This window comes from Trachypithecus francoisi, unplaced genomic scaffold, assembly GCF_009764315.1.
Source record: "Trachypithecus francoisi isolate TF-2019V2 unplaced genomic scaffold, Tfra_2.0 Lachesis_group8, whole genome shotgun sequence".
Taxonomy (NCBI): Eukaryota; Metazoa; Chordata; class Mammalia; order Primates; family Cercopithecidae; genus Trachypithecus; species Trachypithecus francoisi.
In genome coordinates this window covers 4,371,779-4,387,342 of record NW_022681473.1, presented here as the reverse complement: position 1 = coordinate 4,387,342, position 15,564 = coordinate 4,371,779, and the positions used below count along the sequence as shown (strand labels likewise).

The 15,564-nt window shown below is 50.6% G+C and overlaps 1 protein-coding gene across 13 annotated transcripts in view; it reads left to right on the top strand.

Annotated features, from left to right (window-relative positions):
- ANO1 (anoctamin 1) overlaps positions 1-15,564 on the top strand; it is a 225,918-nt gene that overhangs the window by 158,771 nt on the left and 51,583 nt on the right. For all 13 annotated transcript variants that reach the window (XM_033205187.1, XM_033205196.1, XM_033205197.1 and 10 more), the window contains one exon: positions 2,650-2,810. In XM_033205187.1, the coding sequence (XP_033061078.1) occupies positions 2,650-2,810 (161 nt within the window). The remainder of the gene's footprint in view (positions 1-2,649; positions 2,811-15,564) is intronic.

Below are 15,564 nucleotides of genomic sequence, written 5' to 3'. Positions count from 1 at the left end.
CTCTTCACTATCAGCTACCCCATTCTGCAGCCGGGAAAACTAAGGCCACACGGACCACAAAATGCAAGAGCTGAGATACAAACCCAGAGCTAGCTAACCACAGAGTGCAGGTTCTCCCACCACCTGTGTGCGCCTGCCCACCCCACCCGACCCCTGTTCCCATGCACGCACACACACACACACACACACACACACACACACTTCCTCCCTGCTCCAGGCCATGGCCATGGCTTCAATGAATCGTTCTTAACCTACTCATCTTTTGTGCCTGGAACATGCCGTACCCCACTCTGTCCCCCAGGCTGGAGTGCAGTGGTGCGATCTCGGCTCACTGCAACCTCCGCCTCCTGGGTTCAAGCGATTCTCCTGCCTCAGCCTCTCGAGTAGCTGGGACTACAGGCGCCCACCACCACGCCCGGACACTTCTTGTATTTTTAGTAGAGACGGGGTTTCACCATGTTGGCCAGGCTGATCTCAAACTCCTGACCTGGAGTGATCTGCCCGCCTGGGCCTCCCAGTGCTGGGATTACAGGTGTGAGCCACCGTGTCTGACCCTATACCACTTTTTAATAAATGTTTAGGGTCTGTACCCGAAGGAAGAGAATGGAACCAGAATGCCCATGATGCTGGGCACAGAGGAGGCCCCTCAGAGCTTTGCAGGGGACATTTATGAAGTACCAGCGGCTGTGGACCAGGCATGATTCTGTGCATAAGTTCAGTGTACCCAGGAAGTCAAAAAACAAACACCCTCTTCAGCGTCCTCCCGGATAACCCTCTGACCCAACCAGCCAGAGTGTGTGTTTAGAGCCCAGAACCTTGTCCGAGGCAGCAGAAAGGAGAAAGTTCAAAGCGGGCCAGAGCAAGAAGGACCTTATTCTGACCCCTCCTCATTTTCCAGAAAGAAACACTGAATCTGAGGCTGAAGGACTTGGCCAGGGTCGCAGAGGGTTTGAGTAGCCAACTGAGGGCCCAGTTCAGGCCACCCATCTTCTACAGGGAGCCCCCGCGGCCCTTGAGCAGTAGAGGAGAGCCACGCAGTGCTCGGGCTTTGAAGACAGAGACCAGGATTCCGTTCTCACTCTGCCGTGTGGCCCTGAACAAGTTACTTCCCCTCTCTGGGCTCTGGGATTGCAACAGTCCCCAGTGCTGGTCCAGGCGAGGTGGAACATCTCTGCCAGCCAATAATGAGGCTCCTGCTCCCACCGCCGATAGGCTGGAAGTATTGGTATTTTCTAATATTCGTGGGAGTGAGTCAGTGCTGGGGAGGAGGCACAGAGATGGGTCTTAGGCATCACGAAGATCCTTTCTCCTGCCGCAGTGGTTGAGATCTGGTCCCTGGCTTGCCTGTGCTCAGCAAAGCAGAAGCCTGCACTGAGCAGGACCCATCATCGATGCCAGGGCCCCGCTGCTTCCCGAGTGAGCCTACAGGATGGGCCTCTGCTGCGCCAGGCAGCTGGGGACCTATTCCTCCTGGCCCAGCCCCCGGTCTCCCAGAGGGGAGTCCTGGGGTCCCTGTTTCTCTACCTCATGTGTCCAGAGCACCCAGGCCAGGTCCAAGGCAGCCGCCCCACCAGGCGGATGGAGATGCTGTGTGAACTGCACGTAGACGGTGCCTGGCACAGAGCAAGGACGCTCGTCATCTCACTGTTTTCCAGGACCTTATAGCATAAAGACCTGGCTAGCATTGCTATGGGCACAAGGCTTGCTGATTAGATGGGGGCAGGCTGGGAACTCTGCCTCTCCTGGAAGTGGCTGGAGGACAGGCTACAGAGGCTTCTGCCTCAGGATCACCCCAGGGGTGAATGTTCCGGGGCCCAGCTACCACAGAACAGGTCTGGGTGAGTCCACCTCCAGGGCCGGCAACAGAGGTTGCAGGGCCCCATGCAAGAGGAAAATGCAGGTCCCTAGTTCAAAAATCATTGTGTGTGTGTATGTGTGTGTGTGTGTGTATGTGTGTATGCTGTGTGTGTGTATGTGTGTATGTGTATGTGTGTGTGTGTATGGTGTATGTGTGTGTGTGTATGTGTGTATGCTGTGTGTGTGTGTGTGTGTGTGTGTGTGTGTGTGTGTGTTGAGATGGAGTCTTGCTCTGTTACTCAGGCTGGAGTGCAGTGACATGATCTCGGCTCACTGCAACCTCTGCCTTCAGGGTTCAAGCGATTCTTCTGCCTCAGCCTCCCAAGTAGCTGGGATTACAGGCACGTGCCACCATGCCCAGCTAATTTTTGTATTTTTAGTAGAGACGAGGGTTTCACCATATTGGCCAGGCTGGTCTCGAACTCCTGACCTCAGGTGATCCGCCCATCTTGGCCTTCCAAAGTACTGGGATTATAGGCATGAGCCACAGCGTCCAGCCCATTGTGTGTTTTAAGACAGCAACAGGGGAGCGTTAAACTAAGCATGAGGCCCTGCTGAGCTCAGGGCCAGTGCAACAGCATGGGTCACACGCCTGTGAAGCTGCCCTGGATGGCAAGGAGGGACAGGGCATGGCTAAGTACCCAGTCTATGTCCACCACAGCAGGGACCTGGGGGACCCTCGCCAACCCCCAGCTCGGGCCCAGCACTTTCTCCCAGGCCAGCTCGCCACCCAGGAGGCTCTCCATCCACGCAGCCTGGCAAGGCGATTCCAGGGCTGCCTCTTTCTTGCAGCATGGAGATGTGTGACCAGAGACAAAATATCACCATGTGCCCGCTTTGCGACAAGACCTGCAGCTACTGGAAGATGAGCTCAGCCTGCGCCACGGCCCGCGCCAGCCACCTCTTCGACAACCCCGCCACCGTTTTCTTCTCTGTCTTCATGGCCCTCTGGGGTAAGCAGAGCTCCAGCACACTGGGTTTTTGGGCAGTGGTGAGTCTGAGTGGCACCTACGCTGCTTCTGTCTGTCTTGGTGAAATCATCCTCAGGCAGGGGTTGTCAGGAAAAAACATAGGAGATGACCCCCGTTTTATGTTCAGGTTACTGGGGTCCACACTGCATCAGGAGAGACACACAGGTTCTCCTGACCCTGCCCAGAGTCCCTTAGGAAAAGCCTAGCAGGGACGTTTTGCTCTGAGAAATCCTGACACCAGGATGTGTTGGCCTGGGAGGGGCAGCTGATTTAGTGCAGGGAGGCCCGAGGGTCCTGCCGCCATCCCTGCTGCTGCTGGTGACCACCACACCCTGAAGGAAAGCTGACCTGGGCCAGGTCCCGGAGGCACCATCTCTCACTAGGGCCTTCAGCGTCCCTGCAGGCTTCATGCACCCATTTACGGATAAGGAGGCAAAGGCCTAAGAGAGTTGGGAATCGCCAGGGGTCACTCAGCTCCTGATTGCCACTGGGCTCCACTGCCACCCAAATCTAAGGCACTGGGCTCCTCCAGGAAGATTCTGTAACCCTGTCCTACCCGACACCCATCTTCAGCTTTTGGGGCTCGGGAGGTTGGGAAATGGTGGCTGAATGCATTTCTACAGAGGTTTTGGGGGAGCAAGCAGGACCATTCTGTCCTCCGCAGCCCCGTGTCACAGCCTGTGCCAGCTGGGCTTCGAGATGCCCACAGTGGGCAGCTGTGCTGAGCCATCTCCCAGGCCTGGCCCCATGCCGGGCAGTTAAGCCCGCATCCTTACCTGTGAGCTCCCACCTTGTAGGAGATGGGGCAGAGACGGCACAGGAGGGAATTCAGGAGGGCTTTCTGGAAAAAGTATGAGGCCCTCCAGCTGAGTTGACACGGGTGTGGAGGAGGGAGCATTTGTGGCAGAGAGACCAGGTGTAGAACAGAGAGGTCTCTTGGTCCCACCTCGCATCCCTGCTTGGGGCAGGCTCCCGGGGCCAGAATAGTGCCACCTCACCTGCAGCTCTACATGCTTGGCACTGCCCTGTGTGTTCCATGGGTAGACAAGGGGCAAATGCGGACTGAAAAGATGATTGTGAGGACAGAGGCCAGCCAGGTGCAGGGCTCTGTGCGGCCCTCACCCGCCAGCGTGCTGATCCCGAAGATCAGACCTAGGATTCAGTACCGTGCCCCATCACTAAGCAGGGCATTGGCTGGCGTTGTCAAAGCCATGCCAGCGTCCTCCGTGGAGAGCACCACGAAGTCAGACCTGTGATTCCAGCTCAGCAGCCTCCTGACCAAGGGACAGCTGCTCAGGGGAGGCTAGAAACCTAGGGGAGGTTCGGAGGATGAAGGCGGAGCTGGGTCTCTGGCCTGCACAGAAGCACCCAGCAAGCTGGGCAGAGAGGGACTGCAGTGGTGGGACCAAGTCCAGCGTGCTGCTCCCCTCTTCCTCTTTATGGCTCCTCGGTTCTCTCCAGCCCTGAGCCCCATCCCTACACAGCTCGGCAGCCTCCTCCCCTGCTCCGGAGGCTGCATTCAGGGCTGGTGTTCCCTCCAACAGTGCATAAGAGAATTCCCCCACAAAGCTGAGGAGGCTAAGGAAGCCGACAGGCTGTGGTTATCCTCACACTTGGTGCAGACATCCTGCAGCTGGGACTCAGGATTTGGCTCAGCCTGTGTGATTTGGGGGTGGGTGTGCACAGCAGAGCCGAGGGATGTATCAGGTGAGGTGAGGGAGGGGAGGTCTGGCCCACCCTCTGCAGCTCCTGCTCCAGCCTGGGCAGCTGTGCTGGGTCCTCTTGCCTCCGCTCACCCATCACATTCCGGGGACCCGGGACAGAGGCAGCCAGCTCTGAGCATGGGTGCTGGCGAGGGTGGGAGCTGGAGCTTCTCCACTTAGATGCTGTGTGGACGGCCACCTCCCTCAAGCCCCTCCTCACCCTGGAATCTTATTGGGCAGCTCCGTGTCCTTAGCAGAGTTCCCTCCACAGAGGCCTTGGCCCTGAGGCACCTCCCTGCAGCCCCCATCCTCTGTGTGCCCAGCTGGAAGGGCCCGGCTCCCGTGAGGGCTTCCTCCATGTGGTGGCCAGCAGCTCTGTTTCCTCATTTCGGTCCCCTGGGCCTGTGCGGCCACTGAGACTGTACTTCGGGTGGCCCATAGCAAGACCCACAAATAAGTGTGACCCTGTAGCACTGAGCCCCCGAGCCGCTAGGAGACTGTTCAGTGCCACCTTCTGTGGTCAGCCCTGCTGCCCTGTGTGCATTTCTACAGCCCCCCGGAGCTCAGACTCCCCCCTGCCAGTCCCCACCTCACTGCTCTGAACCTCAGCTTCCTCGTCTGCAGAATGGGGCTGCATAAGGATTAGTGGCGGTGGACATGAACTCTCAGCCGAGGCTTCGCACGTAGCTCACTCTAAATAGGTGGTCACTGCCGTCTTACAACGTTGGAGCTTGTGAGAACCAAAGAAAACCTACACGAGAGTGTGCACGCGCCTGGTGTGTGGGAGGTACTCATCAGTCCATGTGCGCTGAGCGCAGCGTGTGTCCCGCCTACATGAGGGTGAGCACGCCTGGTGTGTGGGAGGTACTCATCGGCCCATGTGTACTGAGGGCGTGTGTCCCGCCTACATGAGAGTGTGCACGCGCCTGGTATGTGGGCGGTACTCCTCGGTCCATGTATACTGAGCACAGCGTGTGTCCCGCCTACATGAGGGTATGCACGCCTGGTGTGTGGGAGGTACTCATCGGCCCATGTGTGCTGAGCACAGCATGTGTCCCACCTACATGAGAGTGTGCACACCTGGTGTGTGAGAGGTACTCATCGGCCCCTGTGTACTGAGGGCGTGTGTCCCACCTACATGAGGGTGTGCACGCCTGGTGTGTGGGAGGTACTCATCGGCCCATGTGTGCTGAGCACAGCGTGTGTCCCACCTACATGAGAGTGTGCACACCTGGTGTGTGAGAGGTACTCATCGGCCCATGTGTACTGAGGGCGTGTGTCCCACCTACACGAGGGTGTGCACGCCTGGTGTGTGGGAGGTACTCATCGGCCCGTGTGTACTGAGGGCGTGTGTCCCGCCTACACGAGGGTGTGCACGCCTGGTGTGTGGGAGGTACTCATCGGCCCGTGTGTACTGAGCGCAGCATATGTCCTGCCTACATGAGAGTGTGCACGCGCCTGGTGTATGGGAGGTACTCATCGGCCCGTGTGTACTGAGCGAAGTGTGTGTCCCACACTGCCAGGCCCCAGGGGAACCACAGGAAGCAAACCTGATGTATCTGCTGCTCTAAAAGCTGCAGCATCTGTTTCAAGAGAAGACCCCATGGGAAGGGTGCAGGGCTGTGGCAGGAGTTCCAGGTGCAGGGAGCAGGTGGGAGGGGCGTCAGAGCTTCCGGAGAGATCAGCAAGGACTCGCTGAGAAGAGCTTAGTGTGCTTGCTTGGAGGAATTGGAACACAGTGCCGTTGGCTGCTGTGTCAAAGATGCTTTCCTGTCTTATGCTCGAGTTGGAGACCGCAAGTCTAACAGGGAACTCGTGCAGTGATTAAGAGAGGGGTGCCATAGTGGCGGCCCAACTCCAGGAAGGGTACCTATGGGAAGGTGCGAGAGAAGCGATTGGGAGCCTCCTGGCACCCTCCCTCACTGGCCCTGGGGGCCCCTGATTTCATCCATCTGTTTCCTCTTTCCCTGCTGAAATCCCTGGGAGGAATCCAGCCCTTAGACTCCCTGTAGCCACTTCTCCAAAGAAAGGGCCTCCGATGGAAAGGAGAGACTTTCGATCTTTCGATTATTCCAAAGGACTCCACACTTTGTTTTAGCTCTCCTGCTATTCCCATGAGTTAAGGAGATGCTGGCGGGCTTGGCCAAGCTGGTCTCATCTGACACACAGGATTATGAATTACAGCTCCCACACTTAACCATGAATAATAGAATTTTAAGGGCCCTAGAGAAAGCAGCCACCATGTCCTTCCACCCCACGCTCTGCCCATCCCTAGCATCCCCTTAGGATCTGGGAGGGTGCAGCCATCTGAGAGCCCCTGGCTGGTGTTCTTCTCTACAGTGGACTCCAAAGGCACCCACTTTTGTGGGACTCTCCACACATCCAGTAATTCCTGGGTGCACAGAACTGAGCCTCCCTCCTCCGCAGAGAAAGAAGGACATGGTGTTTCATTTTCTCCTTCTCCAGTACAGACATGCCCAGTAAGAGCGGGTTCCCAGGGGAAGGAGCAGAGAAGGAGCCCGGATGAAGAAAGAAGCCTATTTCTCCATTTATTAAATAGGGAATCCTTTCCCCATTTCCTGTTTTTCTCAGGTTTGTCAAAGAGACAGATGGCTGTAGATGGTGGTATTATTCTGAGGGCTCTTTCTTTCCATTGGTCTATTCTCTGTTTTTTGTACCAGTACCATGCTGTTTTGGTACTGTAGCTTGTAGTACAGTTGAAGTCAGTAGCATGATGCTTCCAGCTTTGTTCTTTTTTTTATTATTTTTTATTTTTTATTATACTTTAAGTTCTAGGGTACATGTGCATAACGTTATATCATGTATAATTCCCCAATGCAATCCCTCCCTCCTCCCCCCTCCCCATGATAGGCCCCAGTGTGTGATGTTCCCCTTCCCGAGTCCAAGTGATCTCATTGTTCAGTTCCCACCTATGAGTGAGAACATGCGGTGTTTGGTTTTCTCTTCTTGTGATAGTTTGCTAAGAATGATGGTTTCCAGCTGCATCCATGTCCCTACAAAGGATGCAAACTCATCCATTTTTATGGCTGCATAGTATTCCATGGTGTATATGTGCCACATTTTCTTAATCCAGTCTGTCACAGATGGACATTTGGGTTGATTCCAAGTCTTTGCTGTTGTGAATAGTGCCGCAATAAACATACGTGTGCATGTGTCTTTGTAGTAGAGTAATTTATAATCCTTTGGGTATATACCCAGTAGTGGTGGCTGGGTCATATGGTACATCTAGTTCTAGATCCTTGAGGAATTGCCATACTGTTTTCCATAATGGTTGAACTAGTTTACAATCCCACCAACAGTGTAAAAGTGTTCCTATTTCTCCACATCCTCTCCAACACCTGTTGTTTCCTGACTTCTTAATGATTGCCATTCTAACTGGTGTGAGATGGTATCTCATTGTGGTTTTGATTTGCTTTCTCTGATGGCGAGTGATGATGAGCATTTTTTCATGTGTCTGTTGGCTGTATGGATGTCTTCTTTTGAGAAATGTCTGTTCATATCCTTTCCCCACTTTTTGATGGGGTTGTTTGTTTTTTTCTTGTATATTTGTTTGAGTTCTTTGTAGATTCTGGATATTAGCCCTTTGTCAGATGAGTAGGTTGCAAAATTTTCTCCCATTCTGTAGGTTGCCTGTTCACTCTGATGGTAGTTTCTTTTGCTGTGCAAAAGCTCTTTAGTTAATGAGATCCCATTTGTCAATTTTGGCTTTTGCTGCCGTTGCTTTTGGTGTTTTAGACATGAAGTCCTTGCCCATGCCTATGTCCTGAATGGTACTACCTAGATTTTCTTCTAGGGTTTTTATGGTATTAGGTCTAACATTTAAGTCTCTAATCCATCTTGAATTAATTTTCGTATAAGGGGTAAGGAAAGGATCCAGTTTCAGCTTTCTACTTATGGCTAGCCAATTTTCCCAGCACCATTTATTAAATAGGGAATCCTTTCCCCATTTCGTTTTCTCTCAGGTTTGTCAAAGATCAGATGGCTGTAGATGTGTGGTATTTTTCTGAGGACTCTGTTCTGTTCCATTGGTCTATATCTCTGTTGTGGTACCAGTGCCATGCTGTTTTGGTTACTGTAGGCTTGTAGTATATTTTGAAGTCAGGTAGCGTGACGCCTCCAGCTTTGTCCTTTTGACTTAGGATTGTCTTGGCAATGTGGGCTCTTTTTTGGTTCCATATGAACTTTAAAGCAGTTTTTTTCCAATTCTGTGAAGAAACTCATTGGTAGCTTGATGGGGATGGCATTGAATCTATAAATAACCTTGGGCAGTTTGGCCATTTTCACGATATTGATTCTTCCTATCCATGAGCATGGTATGTTCTTCCATTTATTTGTGTCCTCTTTGATTTCACTGAGCAGTGGTTTGTAGTTCTCCTTGAAGAGGTCCTTTACATCCCTTGTAAGCTGGATTCCTAGGTATTTTATTCTCTTTGAAGCAATTGTGAATGGAAGTTCATTCCTGATTTGGCTCTCTGCTTGTCTGTTACTGGTGTATAAGAATGCTTGTGATTTTGGCACATTAATTTGTATCCTGAGACTTTGCTGAAGTTGCTTATCCGCTTAAGGAGATTTTGGGCTGAGACGATGGGTTTTCTAAATATACCATCATGTCATCTGCAAACAGGGACAATTTGACTTCTTCTTTTCCTAACTGAATACCCTTGATTTCTTTCTCTTGCCTGGTTGCCCTAGCCAGAACTTCCAACACTATGTTGAATAGGAGTGGTGAGAGAGGGCACCCCTGTCTTGTGCCAGTTTTCAAAGGGAATTTTTCCAGTTTTTGCCCATTCAGTATGATATTAGCTGTGGGTTTGTCATAAATAGCTCTTATTATTTTGAGGTACGTTCCATCAATACCGAATTTATTGAGCGTTTTTAGCATAAAGGGCTGTTGAATTTTGTCAAAAGCCTTTTCTGCATCTATTGAGATAATCATGTGGTTCTTGTCTTTGTTCTGTTTATATGCTGGATTACGTTTGATTTTGAATGTTGAACCAGCCTTGCATCCCAGGGATGAAGCCCACTTGATCATGGTGGATAAGCTTTTTGATGTGCTGCTGAATCCGGTTTGCCAGTATTTTATTGAGAATTTTTGCATCGATGTTCATCAGGGATATTGGTCTAAAATTCTCTTTTTTTGTTGTGTCTCTGCCAGGCTTTGGTATCAGGATGATGTTGGCCTCATAAAATGAGTTAGGGAGGATTCCCTCTTTTTCTATTGATTGGAATAGTTTCAGAAGGAATGGTACCAGCTCCTCCTTGTACCTCTGGTAGAATTCAGCTGTGAATCCATCTGGTCCTGGACTTTTTTTGGGTGGGTAGGCTATTAATTGTTGCCTCAATTTCAGAGCCTGCTATTGGTCTATTCAGGGATTCAACTTCTTCCTGGTTTAGTCTTGGAAGAGTGTAAGTGTCCAGGAATTATCCATTTCTTCTAGATTTTCTAGTTGATTTGCGTAGAGCATTTATAGTATTCTCTGATGGTTGTTTGTATTTCTGTGGGGTCGGTGGTGATATCCCCTTTATCATTTTTTATTGCGTCTATTTGATTCCTCTCTCTTTTCTTCTTTATTAGTCTCTAGCGTCTGTCAATTTTGTTGATCTTTTCAAAAAACCAACTCCTGGATTCATTGATTTTTTGGAGGTTTTTTGTGTCTCTATCTCCTTCAGTTCTGCTCTGATCTTAGTTATTTCTTGCCTTCTGCTAGCTTTTGAATGTGTTTGCTCTTGCCTCTCTAGTTCTTTTAATTGTGATGTTAGAGTGTCAATTTTAGATCTTTCCTGCTTTCTCTTGTGGGCATTTAGTGCTATAAATTTCCCTCTACACACTGCTTTAAATGTGTCCCAGAGATTCTGGTATGTTGTATCTTTGTTCTCATTGGTTTCAAAGAACATCTTTATTTCTGCTTTCATTTCGTTATGTACCCAGTAGTCATTCAGGAGCAGGTTGTTCAGTTTCCATGTAGTTGAGCGGTTTGGATTGAGTTTCTTAGTCCTGAGTTCTAGTTTGATTGCACTGTGGTCTGAGAGACAGTTTGTTATAATTTCTGTTCTTGTACATTTGCTGAGGAGTGCTTTACTTCCAATTATGTGGTCATTTTGGAATAAGTGCAATGTGGTGCTGAGAAGAATGTATATTCTGTTGATTTGGGGTGGAGAGTTCTATAGATGTCTATTAGGTCCGCTTGGTGCAGAGATGAGTTCAATCCTGGATATCCTTGTTAACTTTCTGTCTCATTGATCTGTCTAATGTTGACAGTGGAGTGTTGAAGTCTCCCATTATTATTGTATGGGAGTCTAAGTCTCTTTGTAGGTCTCTAAGGACTTGCTTTATGAATCTGGGTGCTCCTGTATTGGGTGCTATATATTTAGGAGAGTTAGCTCTTCCTGTTGAATTGATCCCTTTACCATTATGTAATGGCCTTCTTTGTCTCTTTTGATCTTTGATGGTTTAAAGTCTGTTTTATCAGAGACTAGGATTGCAACCCCTGCTTTTTTTTGTTCTCCATTTGCTTGGTAGATCTTCCTCCATCCCTTTATTTTGAGCCTATGTATGTCTCTGCATGTGAGATGGGTCTCCTGAATACAGCAGACTGATGGGTCTTGACTCTTTATCCATTTGCCAGTCTGTGTCTTTTATTGGAGCATTTAGTCCATTTACATTTAAGGTTAATATTATGTGTGAACTTGATCCTGTCATTATGATATTAACTGGTTATTTTGCTCGTTAGTTGATGCAGTTTCTTCCTAGCCTCGATGGTCTTTACATTTTGGCATGTTTTTGCAATGGCTGGTACCGGTTGTTCCTTTCCATGTTTAGGGCTTCCTTCAGGGTCTCTTGTAAGGCAGGCCTGGTGGTGACAAAATCTCTAGCATTTGCTTATCTGTAAAGGATTTTATTTCTCCTTCACTGATGAAACTTAGTTTGGCTGGATATGAAATTCTGGGTTTAAAATTCTTTTCTTTAAGAACGTTGAATATTGGCCCCCACTCTCTTCTGGCTTGTAGAGTTTCTGCTGCGAGAGATCTGCTGTTAGTCTGATGGGCTTCCCTTTGTGGGTAACCCGACCTTTCTCTCTGGCTGCCCTTAAGATTTTTTCCTTCATTTCAACTTTGGTGAATCTGGCAATTATGTGTCTTGGAGTTGCTCTTCTGGAGGAGTATCTTTGTGGCGTTCTCTGTATTCCTGAATTTGAATGTTGGCCTGCCCTACTAGGTTGGGGAAGTTCTCCTGGATGATATCCTGAAGAGTGTTTTCCAACTTGGTTCCATTTTCCCCCTCACTTTCAGGCACCCCAATCAGACGTAGATTTGGTCTTTTCACATAATCTCATACTTCTTGCAGGCTTTGTTCATTTCTTTTCCTTCTTTTTTTCTTTTGGTTTCTCTCTTGCTTCATTTCATTCATTTGATCCTCAATCGCTGATACTCTTTCTTCCAGTTGATTGAGTAGGTTACTGAAGCTTGTGCATTTGTCACGTATTTCTCGTGTCATGGTTTTCATCTCTGTCATTTCGTTTATGATCTTCTCTGCATTAATTAGTCTAGCTGTCAATTCTTCCACTCTTTTTTCAAGATTTTAGTTTCTTTGCGCTGGGTACGTAATTCCTCCTTTAGCTCTGAGAGGTTTGATGGACTGAAGCCTTCTTCTCTCATCTCGTCAAAGTCATTCTCTGACCAGCTTTGATCCGTTGCTGGCGATGGCTGCGCTCCTTTGCAGGGGGAGATGCGCTCTTATTTTTTGAATTTCCAGCTTTTCTGCCCTGCTTCTTCCCCATCTTTGTGGTTTTATCTGTCTCTGGTCTTTGATGATGGTGATGTACTGATGGGGTTTTGGTATAGGTGTCTTTCCTGTTTGATAGTTTTCCGTCTGACAGTCAGAAGGACTGTCTGTTGGTCTGTTGGAGATTGCTTGAGGTCCACTCCAGACCCTGTTTGCCTGGGTATCAGCAGCAGAGGTTGCCGAAGATAGAATATTGCTGAACAGCGAGTGTACCTGTCTGATTCTTCCTTTGGAGGTTTCCTCTCAGGGGTAACTCCACCCTGTGAGGTGTGGGGTGTCAGACTGCCCCTAGTGGGGGATGTCTCCCAGCTAGGCTACTCAGGGGTCAGGGACCCACCTGAGCAGGCAGTCTGTCCGTTCTCAGATCTCAACCTCCGCGTTAGGAGATCCAGGGCTCTCCCCAAAGCTGTCAGAGTCGTTCGCGTCTGCACCGGCCCCCGCTGCTTCCCCTATTGGACTGCAGCTGTGCGCTGTCCGCAGAGGTATAGTCTACCAGCTTTGTTCTTTTGACTTAGGATTGTCTTGGCAATGCGGGGTCTTTTTTGGTTCCATATGAACTTTAAAGCAGGTGCTGGAGAGGATGTGGAGAAATAGGAACACTTTTACACTGTTGGTGGGATTGTAAACTGGTTCAACCATTGTGGAAAACAGTATGGCGATTCCTCAAGGATCTAGAACTAGAAATACCATATGACCCAGCCATCCCATTACTGGGTATATACCCAAAGGATTATAAATCATGCTGCTATAAAGATACATGCACACGTATGTGTATTGCAGCACTATTCACAATAGCAAAGACTTGGAATCAACCCAAATGTCCATCAGTGACAGACTGGATTAAGAAAATGTGGCACATATACACCATGGAATACTATGCAGCCATAAAAAACGATGAGTTCGTGTCCTTTGTAGGGACATGGATGCAGCTGGAAACCATCATTCTCAGCAAAACTATCGCAAGAACAGAAAACCAGCACCGCATGTTCTCACTCATAGGTGGGAATTGAACAATGAGATCACCTGGACTCGGGAAGGGGAACATCACACACTGGGGCCTATTATGGAGAGGGGGGAGCGGGGAGGGATGCCATTGGGAGTTATACCTGATGTAAATGACGAGTTGATGGGTGCTGACGAGTTGATGGGTGCAGCACACCAACATGGCACATGTATATGTATATAACAAACCTGCACGTTGTGCACATGTACCCTAGAACTTAAAGTATAATAAAAAAGAAAAAAAAGAAAGAAGCCATCTTGGGCTGTAATTATCCCATTTTGAGCTTAGCACACCGGGTGATAAGAGATCTCTGTGATGAGCGCCTGTTGCGGCTCTTGTTTTGGGAGCCCAAAGCACTACGTGGCATTCTGGCCACTGCAAATTCCTTCTTCTGCATGCCAGGGCATCACCCACTCACGCCTTCCAGGTCAGCTGTGGGAGTGCCTACTGGGCAGGTGCGGGTGCTGCACCCACAGAACAAGCCCCTCCCCCCAAGCCTCCCTCCTTCTTGGTGTTCCTTCTGCACGGCCATCCTTTGAGAGGATGCAGGCTGCGCAGATTGCTCAGCACCCTGGTTGTTTGCAGAGAAACCCACAAGGGTCTGGTCCCTCATGTATTGGGCTGGCTAGCAGCCCTGTGGCCCCCGGGCCTGTGGACCCTCCGAGAATAGAGTGTCCAGGGCTGGCCGACCCTGCTGGAGGCTCTAGGCCTGGGCCTGCTTCCCAGGTGGCAGCAGCTCTGGGCTTATCAGTCCCCCGTGGTTCTCAAACTGGGTCCCATAGGCCTCTGCAGGGTCCCACACCAATCAAGAGGTTTAAGTGCAAGGGAAGGAAGCCTGGGTACAGCATGGAAGGTGGTATCTTGTCTTAGGGGCCCATGACCCTGAGAGTGAGTGCCGTAGGACCCTGTAGCCCCAGCGCCTCCCTTACCTCACCCTGGCCTCAGTCCTGAGTTAAATGAACATAGTCCTTTGGCCGATTTCACGTTTGGGGCTTCTGCCTGGAGTTTGTTAGGGGAAGACGAGAGTTCCTCTGCTGAGGTTCGAAGGCTCAGCCAGGGCCTGCCATCTCCTGTGAGCAAGTGAGGGCCCAGGGAGAGTTAGGAGAGGCCTTTCCTGGTGAGGTCAGGTGCCTGTCGTCGGCGCCTGCACTTGCCTGGAAGCCGCCCTCGGACTTGCTCATCTCCACCACACCAAGATATGGGCAGAGCAGTGTGAGGGGCAGGTCTTGAGTTCCTGGGACTCCAGTCACAGGTGGGGACAGACACGCGTAGAAATCAGCACAGCCTCGAGATAAATGCAGTCGTTTCTCTTCGTGGACAAAGGCGTTCGATTTTCCAGGGGAGGCCGAGAATGGGAGCCGTGGGTCGGTAGCTCAGTGCAGGGAGTGAGTTCCAGCCATGAATAGTGAGACATGCTGAGCTGGACTGGCCAGCGAGGGGGTGAGCGCCCCGTGCTGGGAAGCATTCAAGCTGAGTTTGGAGGACTTCTTGCTGGGGCTACTGCAGAACATTGGGAGGTGATGTCTATGTGTGATCCAATGCCACGTGGCTTATGGGAAGATTCCCAGGCCTACAGCCCAGCTCCGGTTTTTAATTTGGGGATCAAACTGTATTGTAAATTTAGAATTATAAATGTAGGATCAGCAGCAGTCTGTCACTGCTGAAGTGCACGTGCCAGAGCTCCTTGTTGTTTATCACACTGTATCCAAACAGCGGAGAACCTGTCCTCATTTCACAGAGGAGGAACGTGAGGCTCCATTGGCACAGCCAGGAACCGAAGCCACATCTCTCTGAGCCTGTCCTCGCTCCCCTGCCTGCCCCTGCCTGTCTCCCTGGACCCTGTGTCTGTCAGGAACTATCTCCCCAGCACCTCCCCACCCACCCCCACTGTCACTGCTGTCTGCTGCTCCTTCCCTCCCTCGCCTTCCTAGAGACCTCAGCACTGGTCAGATCCCTCCCTGTCTCCCTCTCTCTGATCATGACCCAGGAGGCTGTGACTCCCCAGCCTCCTAATACCCCAGCTCCAGGCTGGGAAGATCCACCCAGTGGGGCCCAGCCTGCCCTGGCCGCCCACTTGACAGTTTGGCTTCACTGGATTACGCAGGCTGGCCTGGCTGTGTAGTAGGATGGTTAGATACAGTCAAGGGGTTCATAGTGCCAGCTCTGGGGCCCGGCTCAGGTTCAAATCTCAACTCTGTCACCTGCCAGCCCTATGACCTCAGAACT